The 19972-nt window shown below is 39.0% G+C and overlaps 1 protein-coding gene across 1 annotated transcript; it reads left to right on the top strand.

The window, feature by feature from the left end:
- The first annotated feature begins 15125 nt into the window (after positions 1-15125).
- NPY5R (neuropeptide Y receptor Y5) lies at positions 15126-16496 on the top strand. The gene has a single exon (XM_052642305.1). It carries the CDS (start codon positions 15126-15128, stop codon positions 16494-16496), a length of 1371 nt encoding a protein of 456 aa, XP_052498265.1.
- The last annotated feature ends 3476 nt before the right edge of the window (positions 16497-19972 follow it).

The raw sequence follows: 19972 nt of genomic DNA, 5'->3' as shown, positions 1-19972 counted from the left end.
ACTGAAAATAGTTTTGTTGAGGGATTGAAGAATGAGAAGTAGGATAGGACTATATAAATTATGAACATCACAAATCAAGTCCACTTGTTCATCTCAAACATTAAAAAATATCTTTAGCATTTGTACCTATGATGATTATTATCATTTTATACATATGAATCACACATGTATACCTTTTTTACATATGATTAATAGACTCTTCTTGATTCTTCTTAAACTTTTTGATTTTCCTAAATGTTGAATTCTGCTTTCACCATTCAGTGTAGGCTTGAGTAATGGACCTCGTTGACTTTGAAAATGAATATAATGTCTAGTAATGAAAATGTCTCATAACTTTTTTTACTTGCTGAATAATATACTTTTAAAAGCTGGATTATCCATGAACATAAAAGTAAGAAGGTGGTAACAGATAGATTTTTGACGAGCATTCAACCATATCCACTTTTGATTCTGAGCTTATGCTTTGAACCATTCTCTAAACATCCTTTTTAAAGACTTAAAAACAAACTGACATACCAAAAATAAATAAACTATTTCCTTTTCATTTCCACTTAAATATAGCAAAGCCATATTTAGACTTAAAACTAGATTTAATATTTTAGCCATAAAAATTCACTAAGAAATGGAAATTTATCTTAAAATGATATTGAGGTGATATTTATCAACATTTTTGTGAGGGGTTTTAACCTACAAAAGGGAAGAATATATGACTTTTTGTGAATTTTTTGATAGAATATTGTGTCTCTAAAGGAATTCATGTTCTCATTTTTTATATTTTTTGTGATAAAAGTCTTAAATAATGTAATTAGATATAAAATAATTTGCTTTAAGAAACACCACAACTTTTAAGAATGAATTAAATATTACTATAGAGTTATTACCAGTTGCAGGGTAGAGAAGGTACAAAAATAATAGGAAATTGTATCAACAATATTTCTTTCTTCTTTTTCTTCCACTTTACCCAATATGAAGGGGAAACAAATAATGTTTATGACCATCAAATTTTTCTGCAGACCCAGATAAGCTATTGTTCTACCCATATATTTGTAATGCGTGCTTGTTAATGGCATAGGTATTCAGAGTTCAAAGTGATAGTGGAGACCTCCTCCATGGGCTTTGGTTCTCCGTAAGGACGCAAAAAACCTAAGTCCTTACCTGTTGCAAGAAAGTTTATTGACAATAAAGAAAGAAAGAACGGAAGAACACCTCAAGAGAGAGGTGGGTCTTGCCAAGGGAGGCAGTGGCCCTGAAGAGCTGGGGTACAGAGATTGAAAGGCAGTGGCCATTTGCCTAATCCAGGGAGTTGTTCATTGACAGTCTTGATTGACAGCTGCAGGTTATATAACAAGAAATTCTACTGTAGCATGTCCTTCCCATAACTCAGTCTGTTATAACTAGATGTATGTATTCATGGAATATTTTTGAGCAGTTAATAAATCCAATGGTCACCAAAGGTTGCTTTAGTACATGATAGTGTGAAGTGTGGGCATGTCTCAGAGTAAGGAAAGTCCTGCCAGAAGGCCTGTGGGGAATTTTTCCAGCCTCTTGACTATTTTGGAGTACTGATGGGGGTATGTTAGGGCAGGGTTAGTAAATTGCTAGGTGGGGGTGGGGATTAGGTGGCTATTGGATGTTTAGCTGAAGGAGCACCTCTCCTTGCTCTCAGCTAACTTCCTGCCTAATGAAAGGGAGTTCCAGATCTGCTAGTCAAAATATTTTGTTTTACAGACAAAAAAAGTAAAGACTAAAAAGATAAAATTGTATGTCTAAAACCACATGATTAATTTGGGATAAAACCTAGCTACAATCCAGGTATTCTGACAAATGATGAGTATACAAACACATAGGTGATATGTGATTATATAACTATATGAATGTTTGTCACATGTAAGTATGTAGGTATTTTTACCATGAAAAATTACTTTGAGAAAAAAACTGGCATCAGTCACTGATTTATATTTAGTGCTTTAATTATTAGGGCATCAAAAAGAAAGAGTTTTGCTTACTTAAGTAGCACAGTGCTCGTCAGAAGACTATGAAATGTTTATAGTTTCCTCTTAGCACCTCAAAGTTATAATTGAATTCCCTGAGAAATTGACTCTGTGCATGCAAATACTTTGGAGTAACTTTTTTTAAAAAACTAGCTTTCATTAGTTAAATTGAATGTATTTCACAATTATAAGTTAGTTCCTTGCCTTAAGTCCTGAATATTGATTAGATGACAATCTACTAGATTCCAAGGAAATCGATGCATCAGTGAGCTCATAAAAATATGTTTAATACACAGAAATGGCCCTTTCCATACCTTTTAAGAATTAAAGATTTAAATTTATCATGATAGAAACAGTGGACAAAGAAACATTTACCCTTAGTGAATATAACAAAAATTCTCAGAGAAAAAAATACAACTAAAATATTTTCTTTCATTGATTTACTCCCACTATAACTAATGTTTGAGATCACATATCATTTGAGATTATATCAAAGCACTTCAGTAACTAGTCTCCACAAATAGTAGTTGTTATTGAAAAGCAGCAATAACTTTGATAAAAACAACAGACGTTCCTCAGAGAAAAGTTACCCCAGGCATTGTCTGGAGTGTTTTATTATTCAATAATTTGTCTCAGGAGTTCCCGAGCAATTTTAACTTTTACCTTTATAGATATGCTTCCTTCCATAACTGATAAAGAACCATGAAAACTGGAAAATGGCCAGTTTAATTTTGTAACACACATAAAACCCAACTTAATTTCCCAAATGAGCATTTTGCAAATAGTGAGTGGGAAAAATACATAGAACAGAGGTGGACATTACTATATCTATTCCCAGGGGTAGTGTTGATACTTCCTCTGTTTGAATGACACTCCATCAAGTAGAAACAAAATTACACTATTATACTCTACAGAATTATAATGATTCATCTTGAATCCTTCCTGAGAAATTTGAAAATAAAAGCACAGTTATCTTCATATCTTCTTTATGTAACAAATTGTTGAAATTTTACAAATTGACAATTCTTTTCAAAAGAAAGGATTTCTAATGATGTATGGCAAATGTGTATTTAAAGAAGAAATTCTGACTCTCTTTTTGAGGCTTGCATGTTTGCGCGTGTGGTGAGAACAGAAATGGTGGCTTAAACACAATCTGCATCTCAAAGACATGCTGTCCTTTTTTTTTTCTTTAATAATTAATTCCAACCTAAAGATTCCTATCATCAAAAGAAAAAAACCGAAATTTGTGGAAAGAACAAAATACAATTTTCTTTTTAACATACAAAAGCTTATTGCATAGACCAGCTGTATTTGTTTTTGGAAGATAGTGTTAGGGCTCATGGTGGGCCACCTCAAAATATGCCAAGATGGCATGTTTGTTACCTCTAATTAAATTACTTAAATGACCGATGTGGGACTTCCCTAGTGGTCCAGTAGTTAAGACGTAGCCTTCCACTGCAGGGGATGCAGGTTTAATCCCTGGTTGGGGAGCTAGGATCCTGCATGACTCCTGGTCAAAAAACCAAAACATAAAACAGAAGCAATATTATAGCAGATTCAATAGACTTTAAAAAAAATTATTGAAAAAAAAAAAAAAGAAAGACCAGTGTGAGAGAGACACTCTGACTCTTCTGTCTCCCTGGAATCAAGAAATAATCTGTCCTGTGACAGGTCCTCTCCCTGCTTGTGGAGGAAGAAAGATATCTTCATCACCAGAGACAGGAAATCTGGGCAGAGCAGCCTGTATAAAGCTTCCCTGGTGGCTCAGATGGTAAAGCATCTGCCTGCAATGTGGGAGACCTGGGTTCGATCCCTGGGTCACTCCAGTACTCATGCTTGGAAAATTCCTTGGATAGAGGAGCCTGGTAGGCTACAGTCCAGGTGTTACAAAGAGTCAGACACGACTGAGCCTGTATAAACAAACCACATTATTTCTTGTATTTACTGCTCCAAGTACAAACTCTATTTAGATGCCTTACTAATTAAGCACCCAAAGCCTAAACTCCCTTGTCCTGTCAATTTCTCACAAATTTATTGTTTGTCTAAAAAGTGTAAAAGCTTCCTGGTTTAGCCAGTTCTGAGGTCTCATTTCTACAAGGTCTCCATGCAAATGAATTAAAATATACTTCTTTTTCTCCTGTAAATATACCTTGTGTCCATTTTATCATTAGTCCAGCCACAAGGACTCCAAAAGTGAGAGGGGGGACATTCCCCCCTCCCAGACAATAGTCACAAGGGGCCTCTTTTGGAAGTTGTTTTAAAGCCCATGTGTCCCAGAAGTAGGCGTGTATTGTAACTGTACAGGGGATAGAAGGGTAGAAATTTACATGGCAGGTATGGCACTATACAGTATAGATGCTGGAGTTAAGGAAGTCTAAGAACCAAGCTTTCTGTTCTCCCCAGGCATAGCTTCTTGACACTTTCATCTTTCCTTTCACCCACCACACAAGTCTATGGGTGTTCTCAGAATGCCTGTTGTGTTAAAATAGTGACAAATGAAATAGGACGTTTATATATGTGAGCTCTTGGATGGCTCTGGCTGCTGCAACAACAGTCTGTACAGGTCCCTTGAATATCAAATACTAAAATTCAGCAGAAAAGGGGCACAGGAATTTTTTTCTCTGACTTCTGGGGTAATAGTTAATATTTACTGCCCCCAGAAATTAGATTTGCAAGTAACATTGCTCCCAGGGGATACAGTGCTCTCCAGTTTAGAGAGTGCTATTCCCACCGGATTGCACTCATCACTAGACATGGGATACTGTGACTGTCACATAGCAGCTTTCAGTTTTAAAGTGTGCATTAATAAGCACACCCCTTCTCAGACCTAGCTATGGTCAAAGACCCTCTTTGTGACCCTCTTCCTGTTACACAATAAAACTTGGTTCTGCTCACCCTCGTAAGTAAAGCCAGTCTACTGACACTAGGTTGCCGTGAAGGAACCTGCAGTGTTTATTGCAGGTGCCAGGCACGGGAGAATGGGCAGCTCAAAATCAAATCCCAGATGGCTTTCAGGGAGAGGGTTTTAAAAGCAGTGTGAGAGGGAGTGCTGCTGGGTGAGTGACCAGCTTATGCACGATTCTTGGAACTGGTTGTCATCAATATTAAATTTCAAGCATCATCAACCTTCTGGATTCAAACAGTCCAGCGTCTATATTCTAACGGTCATAAATTTTCATCTGGTGGGGATCTGCTTCCTATAAAAACAACCTGGGAATGTGTCAGCCCTTTGCCTGTATCTTTCAGGGACCTAATGATTCTACCATGTGGTCCATTTATTCTAAATTGTTACCAATTCCCCAGTCCAACAGCTATTCTTTATTTCTACATCTTCACATTCCTAATTATTAGCTCTGAAGCAGCCTTAGAGACTCAGAGACCCGGTAGCCTAAAAGAAAAGACTTTTACTTCAAAGGATAGGGACACAGGGGTTTATTACCGGTTCATCCCTAATTTCTCTCTCTCTCACACACACACACACCCACACACACACCCACACCCACCCACACACCCACACCCACACACACCCACCCACACCCACACACACCCACACACACCCACACACCCACACACACACCCACACACACACCCAACACCCTCTCACACAGAGAAACCATAGGCTCCTGACAACTGATAATCAAAAATAAGGCAAACCTACAGGATGGATACAGATTTGGACACCTTGAGGACGGAAATCACGTTGAGCAGATACGGAGGACAAGTTTTGTTTGTCTGGTCTTTTTAACCTTTTTAACTCTTTCCCTCCCCGTCGTCTGTAGCTGCCAGGCACAGCCCGTGGAAGCGAGGGTTCGGCAGCAGCCTCCCCGCCTGGCGCCCACGCGCCGCCCGCGCCGCGCGGGGAGGAAGGCGGCCCCGCTCCGCCGGGTGCCTTCGCAACCCCGCGCCCGGGAAGGTCAGGCGACCCCCGCCCAGACGCCTCCCCACCTCACTGTGGAAGGTGCGAGAAAGACCGGCGCTCTGCTTGCTTTGGGTTTTTATTATTTTTCTGTTTTCGAGCAAGGAGAAAACCTGGGCCTTGAAGAGTTCCCGGGGAGCCCGAGCTACGGCGCTGCTGCGCCCACAGCGGTCCCGAGCCCACCTCCTTGCACAGCCTTGGCGGGCCCTACCCGGGAGACGAGGTGCCTGCTCTCCCCCACCGATCCGAAGGTAGGGGGCGCCCCGAGCGGGTTCGGGGAGCAGGGCCGGGGAGCTCGGCGGGAGCGGTCCGTTACTCTGGCGGCCCCAGTCCCTGCCGCCGCCGGGAGCAGGAACAGCCGCGATCCCGGGAGCCGAGGCGCCCCGAGGTGCCCGTAGGGCCGGGCTTGAAATCAGGGGTCCGGGCCGGGAGCGGGCGCCTCTGGGGCGCGGAGGGAGAGGGAAGGATTCAGCGGCGCTTCCGTGCGAGTCCGGTGGCCGGGGCGTGGGTGAGCAGAGCTGAGCGGGAAGAGTGTGTCTAGGGTCCTGCGGGCACTGGTGCAGGGAGGACGCGGCGCCCGGAGAGGGCGATCCCGGGGAAGCCCGGCAAATTCGGAGCTGGGGTTCCGGGGGGCTCCAGGCGGGGGCCTGGGGCGCCGAACATCTGCGGCGCCGTGCGCTGACGCCCGGAACCCCGCAGCGGTGCGCCCGGGTCTGACCTCCGGGGGCAGGTATCCCGACACGTCCCAGAGCCTCCAGTTCTGAGGCTGGGAATTCATCCCCGAGTTTGCGGACCTTTGCTGGGAGACCGTGGAAATCACCTAAGGCGCACTCAGCGAAATTTGCCTCCCAAATGCAATTTTAAATTTCAGATTTCTCAAGAGAAAAGAAACTGAGGTTAGAAATGGGGAGAGAGGGTGGCTTGTGCCTGCGTGTTTATCAGCTGACCGGAACAGTATTTCTTTATAATTCACATTTTGCCAGATTCTGGCTTTAGAAGTAGATCATGGGGATATTTGAGAACGTGAAACATAGCCATTGTCCCAGGATCACAGCAAAGTGGGCAACAGGTGATATTTTATCATTGCTAGAGGGGAAACAATTGCACATATTTTATTATTTTGTGTGATTAGTAACCTTTTTGAGAAGAAAGATGTGTATTTCCATAAGGCAGGAAAAGATCACAGCAAAGCGACCTATTTAAATGTATAAGCTCAGTCCTTCTATGTCCTCTGAGTTCCATGCAGCTCCTCCCATTCTTTTTAAGAACTATCTATTAAAATACTGAAAGTCTATTCACAAGATTCCATAAGTCTTGGTGTCACATATAGATCAATTTTTATAAACAATTACAATATAACAAAATTACAGTGTCTTTACAAGATACTGCTTTTTAAAAAACGTCACCACAGTTGGACCAGGAACTTTTGTTTCTTTAACTTGTTACACTGAGGATAAAAGTTTGATGTTTCAGCCTGGGAATTCTAAGTGGAGGAGGGGGGTTAAAACCAGGTATAAAAAAGTGAACAAAAATTATGCACCACAAAAGGTTTCACACAGTCAGTATCGGATTTCTTCTAAAATAATATTTCATTTTAAAAACACTCTTTATTTCATAATTTCTCTAGTGATCTAAGATGAAGAGAAGTTCACATTTAATATTATTTTTATTATCCGTAAAATATTTCTGCTGCATAAAATTGTACACATTCATTACAACACTTGTTGAAAAGCAGATTGTTATTAAAAAGATTTCCATTTCTATTATAGGCTTGTTTGTTGTGTTTTTCAGGAAGTAAGAGAAATTAGGGGGTAAGTTTAAGGAAAGAAACCCTCTATGTTTTTTCACCTTTCATTTTAAAGTTATTCCTATGGTATAAATTTTTCAAGTAAAGAAACAGAAGACTTGAATCTTTATTAGAGAGAATTTTCCTGATGTGCAAAATGTTCCCAGGCTACAAGGAGACACTTTGAAAGAAAGTTTAACATTCCCTCTTTGCCCCCTTCTCTCATTTGCAATATCCATTATTTAGTTGTGAGAAGTTATCCATCCAAGAAAAAAATTACAGAAGGTTGCTTTAGTGTCGAGCATGATCTTTGGTGCTATGTGTGTACTTGGGGTGGAGTGGGGCTACAGGAAGAGCACAGAAAATAACTACATAGTCACAGCAAAATAAAATGAATAAATGAATGGTGAATGAATGAATGAATGTGAGGTGAGAGAAAGCATAAGGGAAAAAAGATAATCTATCAGTAGGTACAAATAAATATTCATAGGATTCCCCAGAAATACGTGTTCAAACTGTAGTGAAAAAAGACATCAGGAGAATGCCTTTCTTTCATTTATTCGTCATCCATCGAGGGCCTTCGGTGTATGAGACAATTGTAGTCTGCAACAACTCATCAGAGACCTTTAATTTATCTCTCAGAATATTCTTCACATCATACTTTGTATCAGTTATCTTTCTTCTGCCACAGCCTAGCAAAGCACCTAGCATATTAGATGTTCAATAAATGCTAGTTGAATGAATAAAGGAACAACTGATCTCTCTTAGCTATTCATTAACAAAAAAGGCCTCCCTTTTAAATTATGTGTAAATTAGTGTCTTTTAGAGAAGGATAGAAGTGTTGGCTTCAGTTTTGTCATGTCCAGTTAATATTCAGGATGACATTTTTATGACATAGTGGTTTTTTCCTTATTTAATGAGTTCAATATTTATGTACATATATTATAATAGAATTGTACCAGCCACCAACTATACAACCTGATGTCCTTCTTCTTCATTTAAGTATAAATATTGTAAATATTTTTTACCTTTTCAGTTTTGTGTTCTTATGTGATAGCCTTTATCAATGAAGATATTTTGGAGCAAACCTCAGACATATTGCAGACTTGGTTCCAGACCATTGCAACAAGGCAAGTCACATGAGTTTCATTTTCCAGTGTATATAAAACTTATGTTTATACTATAGTCTATTAAGCATGCAATAATATTATGTCTAATAAAACAATGTGCATGCATGCATGCTAGGGAGCTTCAGTTGTGTCCGACTCTTTGCAAGCCCATGGACTATAGCCTACAAGGCTCTTCTGTCCTTGGGATTCTCCAAACCCCATGGAGAATCCCATGAACAGAATCCCAAGGGCCTCATGGAGAATTCCATGGATAGAATCCCATGGACAGAGAATACTGGAGTGGGTTGCCATGCCCTTCTCCAGGGGATCTTCCGAACCCAGTGTCTTTTATTATGCCTCCTGCATTGGCAGGCAAGTCTTTGCCTCTAGCACCATCTGGGGAGCCCCCAAACAATGTACATACCTTAATTAAAAATCCATTATTGCTAAAAAAAAAAAAAAAGCTATCATCTGAGCCTTCAGTGAGTCATAGATTTTTTTGCTGTAAAGGGTCTTACCTCAGTGTTGGTGGCTGCTGACTGATCAGGGGAGTGATGGTTGCAGAAGGTTGGGGTGGCTGTGACAGTTTTTTAAAGTATGAAATTTGTCCCATCAATCATATCTTTTAGGAGTGATTTCTCTGTACCAAACAATGCTGTTCAATAGTATTTTACCTGCAGTAGAACTCCTTTCAAAGTTGGAGTCAGTCCTCTCAAGCCCTGCTGCTGTTTAATCAACTAAAGTTATGTCATATTCTAAATCCTTTGTTCTCATTTCAACAACTTTCACAGCATTTTCACTGGGAGAAGATTCCATTTTGAGAAACCACTTTCTTTGCTCATTCACAAGAAGCAACTGCTTACCCCTTAAAGTTTTATCATGAGATTAAAACAATTCAGTTAGTTCTTCAGGCTTCGCTTGCTATTTCCACCACAGGTGCAGTTACCTCCTCCACGGAAGTCTTGACTCCTCATAGTCATCATGATGGTTGAAATCAACTTCTTTCCAACTCCTGTTCATATTGACATGTTGACTGTTTTCATAAATCACAAATATTCTTAATGGTATCTAGAATGATGAATACCTTTTAAAAGTTTTTCAATTGACTTTGCCCAAATCCATCAGAGAAATCATTATCTATGGCAGCTATAGCTTTACAAAATTCTCTATCTTAAGTAATAAAACTTGAAAGTTGAAATTACTCTTTGATCCGTGGGCTGCAGAATGGATGTCATGTTAGCAGGCATGGAAAAAACATGATTTCTCTTACATCTCATCAGCCTTTTGCGTGACCAGTTGTATTGTCAATGTGCAGTGATATTTTGATAGGAGCTTTTTTTTTTCTGAGCAGTAGGTTTCAACAGCAGGCTTAAAAAATTTGGTAGGCCATGTTTTCAATAGACATGTTTTGTTGTTTCATTTATTAAGCACTGACAGAATAGACTGAGCAGAATTCTTAAGGGCCCCAGTATTCTCTGAATAATAAACATTAATTGGCTCAATTTAAAGTCACTAGAGCATTCGCCCTTAACAAGAGAGTCAGCCTGTCCTTTGAAGCCTTGGAGCCAGGTACTGACTTGTCCTCTCTAGCTATGGAAATCCTAGACGGCCTCTTCGTCCAATATAAGACTGTTTTGTCTATGTTGAAAACCTGTTCAGTGTAACCACCTGCATTATATATATGAGCTAGATCTTCTGGGTTACTTGCTGCAGCTTCTGTATCAGTACTTGATGCTTCCCCTTGCACTTTGAGGTTATAGAGAAGGCTTCTTTTCTTAAGCCTCATGAACCAAACCCTGCTAGCTTTAGACTCTTCTGCAGCTTCCTCACCTCTCTTAGCCTTGACAGAACTGGAGAGAGTTAGAGCCTTGGTCTGGATTAGGGTTTGGTTTAAGGGAATGTCACTGGTTTGATCTTTTATCCAGACCGTTAAAGCTTCCTCTGTATCTACAATAAGGCAGTTTCTTTATTAATCCTTCATGTATTAACTTCCGTGCCTGGAGAATCCCAGGGACGGGGGAGCCTGGTGGGCTGCCGCTATGGGGTCGCACAGAGTTGGACACGACTGAGGCAACTTAGCAGCAGCAGCATGTATGAACTGTAGTAGCACTTCTAATTTCCTTCAAGAACTCCTTTGCATTCACAAGTTGGCTAACTATTTGGCACAAGAAACATAAATTTCAGCCTATCTGGGCTTTTGACATGCCTTGCCAACTAAGCTTAATTGTTTCTAGCTTTTGATTTAAAGTGAAAGACTTGAAACTCTTCTTTTCACTTGAATGCTTAGAGGCCATTGTAGAATTAACAACTGGCCTAATTTCAATATTGTTGTGTCTCAGAGAGTAGGGAGGCCTAAGGAAAGGGGGAGCGGTGGGGGAACAGATAGTGGAGCAGTCAAAACAGACACAATGTGTGTGGATTAAGTCGCATCTTATACGGATACAGTTCATGGTGTCCCAAAACAATTACAGTAGTACATCAACAATCACTGACCACAGATCAAAGTAACAAGTAGTCATGAAAAATTCGAACTATTGAGAGAATTACCGAATGTGGCACCGAGACACAAAGTAAGTATGTGCTGTTGGAGAAATGGTGCTAATGTACTTGTTCTATGCAGGGTTGCCACAAACCTTCAGTTTGTAAAACACACTATAAGTGAAATAAAGTGGACACATTTTATAATGAGGCCTGATCATAATTTTTAGTTGAAACATGGTAAATTATCACAATTGCCTATGTAGGTACTCTTCATTTCATTTGCGGGCCTTTTGAAACCTTGTCTAATTTCAATGGTTCTAATATATGTGTATATGTAAATAGACATACATACATATATGCATGTATATTCAATATTCTATATATTCATACATTGAATATTAAATATATATGAATATAGAATATAAATAGACGTTCAATATTCAATATATTAATATGTATTAATATATCTGTGTATATTCAATACATGAATGCATACATATATTATTGTATACATTGTATATATAACGTGTTTATACATATGTACATATATGTATGCATGTATGTTTATATATACACATATACTAGAACCATGGCTCAGATGGTAAAGAATCTGCCTGCAATGCAGGAGACCCAGGTTCCATCTCTGAGTTGGGAAAGATTCTGTGGAAGCGAAAATGGCAACCTGCTCCAGTATTCTTGCCTGGAAAACTCCGTGGGCAGAGGAGTCTGGTGGTTTACAGTCCATGGGGTTGCAAAGAGTCAGACATGACTAAGCACACATGCACACACATATATACACATATAGTCACACTCTGTGCTAAATTTGTCCATGTTCCCAGGTGACTCATTTCTGTTATTTTAAAGCTGAGAAAATTAAACTACTTTTGTAATTTGATTAAGTAACATATTTATTTAGCATCTACTATGTACAACATACTCTATTAAGCATCATTAAAATCATGAAAATAATTAGGACATTTTCCCTTTTCTCCATCAGAGTCTCACAGAGAGACCTGAGCATGCACTGGAGGCACTCTGAATTTTAGACTCACGCCACATTCTTCTGTCATCACCAGTAGTGCTGCTTCTCCTCTTCCTTCACATTTGGGACAGTAATTTTGACTCTCAAGATGTTTTACCCTACAAGTACATGTCCCCGGAAAACACAAAGCCATTATGGAGTATACTGTCCAGTTTCTCTTCTGTCTTTGCCTTGGTCACAGGGGGGACAATCAGTAGCTAATGATGTTCAGCTAAAAAGGACTGTTTTCAAAAAGTGAATCCACAGAAGAACAGCTGAGTATAAAGGAATCATGGTAACAAGCAGCCTTACAGACTGTGAGTGTAAATAGTGTAAATAGGATGGGGAAGAAGCCAGATGGAGCCAGGGGGTCACTGGAGCTCAGGAAATGAGGCAGGAAGGCCAATCCAGGCTGCTCTGATTAAAAGCTTATGGACCTGTCCAGGGGAGCGGCAGGAAGCCCATTGACTGGGAATATGATGAGTGGGATGACTCAGTAAGCCTGGTGAGTCATTATCGTACTTACCAGTTATCTTTTTCAACTTGAGACAATATCAGCGTAAATTATTGATTAATACCTGAGAATAAATGAATAAGATCCTGAACTTTTGAATTCATTTATCTTTACAAGGGGCTTCCCTGGTGGCTTGTCTGGTAAAGGATCTGCCTGCAATGTGGGAGACCTGGGTTTGATCCCTGGGTTGGGAAGATCCCCTGGAGAAGGGAAGACAACCCAGTCCAGTATTCTGGCCTGGAGAATTTCATGGACAAAGAGTCGGACATGACTGAGTGATATCTCACTTTAAAGGAATGCAACTGGCCTTCAGAAATTTAATAATATAGGATCTGTTATAGAAGTTGTGAAAAAAACTTTTAAGTTTCTCATAGTACAACAATGCTTATATCATGCTATTTGAAAATTGCTCTATGTATACTTGAAAAGTTATTTACGACAAATGTATGTGCACAATAAGATTTGCACTTTGGAAATTTATTGGCCCAAGATCTATATATCCCTTATAAATAGGAAATGATTGTTTACTATTAATTTAAATATATATGTATTTTTATAGTTTTTAACACAATTACCCAACTATAGATCTAGAAATAGATTGATAAACTTAGGCTGATTTTTAAAGATATATGTATCTCCATATATATCCATATATATATATATATATATATATATCTGTCTATCTATCTACATCTATCTATATCAGGATCTCTGTTGCAAGGTATACTCATCAGAATTAACTAACTGTTGCTATCCTGAGTATTCTATAGGATATTCTTGTTTAGAAAAAATGGGAAGCACTTGCTTTTTTAAAGGGAAGAAGGTTTTCCTTTTGCCTCTTCTTGATATATTATAGGCAATTGTGTACTTCATTAGACAATAATATAAAATCTGTAATATGTAACAGTAAATAAGTAATATCATTGTGGTATTAATATTATTAATATCCCTGAGGTGACAAAATTTATAATATGTTATATTAGTATCCGGAGAAGGCAATGGCAACCCACTCCAGTACTCTTGCCTGGAGAATCCCATGGACGGAAGAGCCTAGTAGGCTACAGTCCATAGGGTCGCTAAGAGTCGGATATGACTGAGCGACTTCACTTTCACTTTTCACTTTCATGCATTGGAGAAGGAAATGGCAACCCACTCCAGTATTCTTGCCTGGAGAATCCCAGGGACGGGAGAGCCTGGTGGGCTGCCATCTATGGGGTCACACAGAGTTGGACATGACTGATGTGACTTAGCAGCAACAGCAACAGCAGCAGCATATTAGTATCACTTCTTTATGCTATAATATCATCCTTAAAATGAATTTATTCAATGTTTTTAAGGCTGAAATATATTTTCAATTTTTAAATTAAAAAATAAACAAGTAAATTTTGTTTTTAAATATACCAGCAGCTAGTGGTCAGTGGTTTAATTCATAATAATTTTCAGGTCTCAGAGAACTGAGAATTTATCACAGGATGATTTTGCTGTCAAGATTGTGTTCACGTAAACATTTACTGAGTGCCTACTCTGTACATGTAGGTCCTATGATAGTGTATCTACACTTGAGAAGCTCAAATCTGAAGATTTTATGAACTTGATATATTTGGGATATTAGACTCTGGTTTGAATTTTTCATTTTCCCACATATATTTACTTAACAGTGCCATGATGAAGTTACTGTGCCATGTTTTATGGTCGATATCACAGTGAGTAAAGGACAGTTTCTGCTTTCCTATTGCTTATACATAAATAAGATAAACTGGTTTTTATTATACTTGCAGTGCAAAGCAAATTGTGTCATATAGTCTCAGATTCTATAAACAGAAAAATTTGGGGATTTAAAGGAGATCACATCCAATTGAATAGATCAAGGAATAGTTTAGGGTAGGTTACTTTCAAGTTTGACCTTGATTGATGCGGAATAGGAAGAAATGTCTAAGATATGACTACAACATGTATCTCCACTAGACAAAGTATTAATTAGCTATTATAATTAGATATCTTGAAGTTCTTATCCACATTTTCCTTTTCTTTCCCTTACATTTTTTCCTACATAAGTGAAAAAAAGGTCTACTTTTTTTTGTCTACTGTTTTAACATGAGTTAATACATCATAGAAATGATGATGAAAGATTTAAACTTACTATAATTGTTATGGCTGCTATTTGCACGGTACTTGGTGCCAGGTAAAGACTTCACTAACCTTTCTTAGTAAATTAATCAGGTAACAAGAGAAAATGGTAAAATTTTGTTTTCTTCTCAAAGGATTAATTTATAGTTGTCATGATTTTTTTTTTTTAGTTCCTAACTAATGTCTTTCTATTCCAAGCAGGAGTATAATATGGATTCCGAGCTCAAGGATTATTATAACAAAACATTTGCTGGTGAGAACAATACTGCTGCTCTTCAGAACTCTGATTTCCCAGTCTGGGATGACTATAAAAGCAGTGTTGATGACTTGCAATATTTTTTGATTGGACTCTATACACTTGTAAGTCTTCTTGGTTTTATGGGGAATCTACTTATTTTGATGGCTCTCATGAGGAAGCGAAATCAGAAGACTACAGTCAACTTCCTCATAGGGAACCTGGCCTTCTCTGATATCTTGGTTGTGCTGTTTTGCTCACCTTTCACACTGACCTCGGTCTTGCTGGATCAGTGGATGTTTGGCAGGGTCATGTGTCACATTATGCCTTTCCTTCAATGTGTGACGGTTCTGGTTTCCACTTTAATTTTAATATCCATCGCCATTGTCAGGTATCATATGATAAAACATCCTGTATCTAATCATTTAACGGCTAACCATGGCTATTTCCTGATTGCCACTGTCTGGACACTGGGTTTTGCCATGTGTTCTCCTCTCCCAGTGTTTCACAGCCTCGTGGAACTTCAGGAGACCTTTGGCTCGGCATTGCTGAGCAATAGGTATCTATGTGTCGAGTCATGGCCATCTGATGCATATCGAATTGCTTTCACTATCTGTTTATTGCTTGTTCAGTATATTCTGCCCTTAGTTTGTCTAACTGTAAGTCATACTAGTGTCTGCAGGAGTATAAGCTGTGGATTGTCCACCAAAGAAAACCACCTGGAAGAAAAGGAGATGATCAACTTAACTCTCCATCCTTCCCAAAAGAGTGGGCCCCAAGTGAAGCTCCCCAGCAGCCAGAAGTGGAGCTACTCATTCATCAGGAAGCACAGAAGGCGGTACAGCAAGAAGACGGCCTGTGTGCTGCCCGCCCCAGCCAGGCCACCTCTGGAGAACCGCCCCGGAAGGCTTCTGGAGCACGCGGGCTCCAGGAAGAGTCCGCTCCCTTCATCCAGTAAGTTCGTACCAGGGGTGCCCACCTGCTTTGAGGTGAAACCGGAAGAAAACTCAGATGTTCATGAAATGAGAGTAAACCAGTCTATCATGAGAATTAAAAAGAGATCTCGAAGTGTTTTCTACAGACTGACTATCTTGATACTAGTGTTTGCGGTGAGCTGGATGCCTCTACACCTTTTCCACGTGGTGACCGATTTTAATGATAACCTGATCTCAAACAGACATTTCAAGTTGGTGTATTGCATATGTCACTTGCTAGGCATGATGTCCTGTTGTCTTAATCCAATTCTGTATGGATTTCTTAATAATGGAATCAAAGCTGACTTAAGGTCTCTTATACACTGTCTGCATATGTCATAATTCTCAGTGTTTACTAAGGAGAAAAAAAGTGTGGTGATCACCTAAAATATATTCATAGTAACTATGTATTTAAAATCAACAAATTCTGTTAACATGTGGAGTTTATGTATAAGAGCTGTGGATTTGGATGTCAGTTCTTAATATATAGAAGATAATTTTAATGTGTTATGTAAGATAAATTCATTTAGTTGTGTAAAGTCATTGTCAATCCAGTCTGTAATTTCATTTTAAAGAGTAGTTATATTACCTTCTATTTCAGCTTGTCTGTAAACCAATGAATTGTAAGTTCTTGCTTAAAATAAAAATTGTATTTAACCATCTCAGCATTTTTTGTTCAAAATTTTAAGTAAAAAAAATCTTATTTTTCCTAAGACATTTAATTTCGAATATGAGGAATATCTGTTAGTCTAGTCTTCACTTTTACTTCACAGATTTCTTAATATTTTACTTCTGAAAATACAGAAAACTTTCAGTACGCCCAGAAAACCATAACTAAATGAGAGATATATGTTGTTGTTCTTGTTTAGTCACTAAGTCATGTCTGACTCTTTGAGACTGCATGCTCCTCTGTCCATGGGATTTCCCACACAAGAATACTGGATGAGTTGCTATTTTGTTCTCCAGGGAATCTTCCCAACCCATGGATGGAACCCCATCTCCTGCAGTGGCAGGTGGATTCTTTATTGCTAAGTCACTAGGGAATTCCCCCTTGGATATAGGCCTAAGTCATAAATTTAATTCCCAACAGTGTGTACAGTTTTGGAACCTCCACAGGAAAATATTTATTTCCTATCATTGATGATTGCTCAAGTTATCAATTTATTATCATTTTCCTTGTTGTTGTTCAGTTGCTAATTCATGTCCAACTCTTTGCAACCCCATAGACTGCTGCACGCCAGGCTTCCCTGTCTTTCACTACCTCCTGGGGTTTGCTCCAACTCATGTCCATTGAGTCAATGATGCCATCCAACCCTCTCATCCTCTGTTGCCCTCTTCTCCACCTGCTCTCAATCTTTCCCAGCATCAGGGAAAGAGTTGTGTTTGTTTTGCTTTTCCAGTGAGTCAGCTCTTCGTATCAATTGTCCAAAGTATTGATGGTTCAGCTTCAGCATCAGTCCTTCCAATGAATATTCAGGATTGATTTCCTTTAGGGTTGACTGGTTAGAACTCCTGCTGTCCAAAGGACTCTCAAGAACCTTCACCAGCACCACAGTTTGAAAGCATCAATTCTTTGGCACTCAGCCTTCTGTATAGGTCAACTCTCACAACTGTATATGAATTCTTCAAAAACCATAGCTTTGACTATATGGACCTTTGTTGGCAAAGTAATGTGTGCTTTTTAATACCCTGTCTAGGTTTGTCGTAGCTTTTCTTCCAAAGAGCAAGCATCTTTTAATTTCAGGGCTGCAGCCACCATCTGCAGTGATTTTGGAGCCCAAGAAAATAAAGTCTGTCACTGTTTCCATTGTTTCCCCATCTATTTGCCATGAAGTGATGGGACTGATGCCATGATCGTACTTTTTTGAATGTTGGGTTTTAAGTCAGCTTTTTCACTTTACTCTTTCACCATCAGGAAGTTCTAGGTTCCTCTTTACTTTTTGCCACTAGGGTGGTATCATCTGCTTATCTGAGGTTATTGATATTTCTAACTGTTGCTTTTTGACCTGCATACAGGTTTCTGAGGAGGGAAGGGAAGGTGGTCTGATATTCCCATCTCTTTAAGAATTTTCCACAGTGGTGATCCACATAGTCAAAGGCTTTAACACAATCAATGAAGCAAAAGAGAATGTTTATTTGGATTTCTCTTGCTTTTTCTGTGATCCAGCAGATGTTGGCAATTGATTTCTGGCTTCTCTGCCTTTGCTAAGTCCCATTTGTACATCTGGAAGTTCTCAGTTCATGTACGGTTATAGCATAGCTTGAAGGATTACCTTGCTAGCATGTGAAATGAGCACAATGTGTTATAGTTTGATCATTCTTTAGTATTGCCCTTCTTTGGGGTTGGAATGAAAACTGACCTTTTGTAGTCCTGTGGCCACTGCTGAGTTTTTCCAAATTTGCTGGCATACTGAGTGCAGCGTTTCAACAGCATCACCGTTTAGGATTTTAAATAACTCAGCTGGAATTCCATTGCCTCCACTACCCTTGTTTGTTGTAATGCTTCCTAATGGTTTTCTGTACTTTCTTCAATTTAAATCTGAATTTTGCAATGAGGAGTTCATGATCTGAGCCACAGTCAGCTCCCAGTCTTATTCTTCCTGACTATATAGAGCTTCTCCATCTTCAGCTGCAAAGAATATAATCGATCTGATTTCAATATTGACTTCTGGTGATGCCCATGTGTAGAGCTCTCTCTTGTGTTGTTGGAAGAGGGTGTATTTTATGATCAGAGCACTCTCTTGGCAAAATTCTGTTAGCCTTTGCCCTGATTTGTTTTGTTCTACAAGGCCAAACCTGTCTGTTCCTCCAGGTACTTCTTGACTTCCTCCTTTTGCATTCCAGTCCCCTGTAATGAAAAGGACACATATTTTTGGTGTTAGTTCTATATGGAATTTTAGGTCTTCACAGAACCATCCTACTTCAGCTTCTTCAGCATCAGTGGTTGGGGCATAGCCTTGGATTACTATAATGCTGAATGTACTGCTCACATAGCTCACCTAGAAATGAGGCAGCTTGGGGTTCCCAGGGCATTCTCTGCCAATCACTACAAGCCTCCCCATCCATACTGTTATGTCATCTCATGTTATGACAAAAAACATCTGCTTTTCAGTTTCTTTCTAGATTTTCTAACACAAAACTAGGTACAAGCCTCTCTGCTTTTAGCTTTCCTCTAATATGTCTGGGGTTATATGAGTGTCCTAAATTTTGACATGATAGCAGAGAAAACTTTGGTTCACTTTTCTTTTCTCTTTCCTTCTTCTTCTTACTGTAAGGTCTTCTGCTTCTTCCTGCCTACTAAGAATGTCGCTTACTAATAAAATCTTCATTTTTCTCTGCTCTATAGCATGTGGTAAAACTACAGAATATCAAGGTTTGTTTTTGGAAAAGAAAGCTTTTATGATTTAAAATCTTTCCCCCAGGACTGCCCTATTGGTCCAGTGGTGCAGACTTTGCCTTCTAGTGAGGGAGTATGAGCTCAACCCCTGGTCAAGCAGCTAAAATCCCATGTGCTTTGTGACCAAAAAAAGCCAAGAAAACAGAGGCAATATTGTAACATATTCAATAAAGATTTTAAAAATGGTCTACATTAAAAAAATCTTTAAAAAATTTAAAAAACACTTTCCCTTTTAAATGCTTAAATTCAAGACTATAGTGTCACCTCAGACCCAAAACAAAAAAGTCTCAGTTTCAAAATGACCTCTTATTTAAAAGAAATAACTATTTTCACTTTCATTAACACAATCAATTTAACATTAGTGTCCAAAGGGGGAAAACTTGCTGATAAGAACAAATATAAAAACATAGCGAGGTATTTT

The sequence above is a fragment of the Budorcas taxicolor genome, chromosome 6 (genome assembly GCF_023091745.1).
Source record: "Budorcas taxicolor isolate Tak-1 chromosome 6, Takin1.1, whole genome shotgun sequence".
NCBI classification, from domain to species: Eukaryota; Metazoa; Chordata; class Mammalia; order Artiodactyla; family Bovidae; genus Budorcas; species Budorcas taxicolor.
This window is presented reverse-complemented; position numbering and strand designations above follow the sequence as displayed.

Coding starts and splice junctions, on each gene's coding strand:
- NPY5R (XM_052642305.1), top strand. CDS start 15,126: ATGTCTTTCTATTCCAAGCAGGAGTATAATATGGATTCCGAGCTCAAG.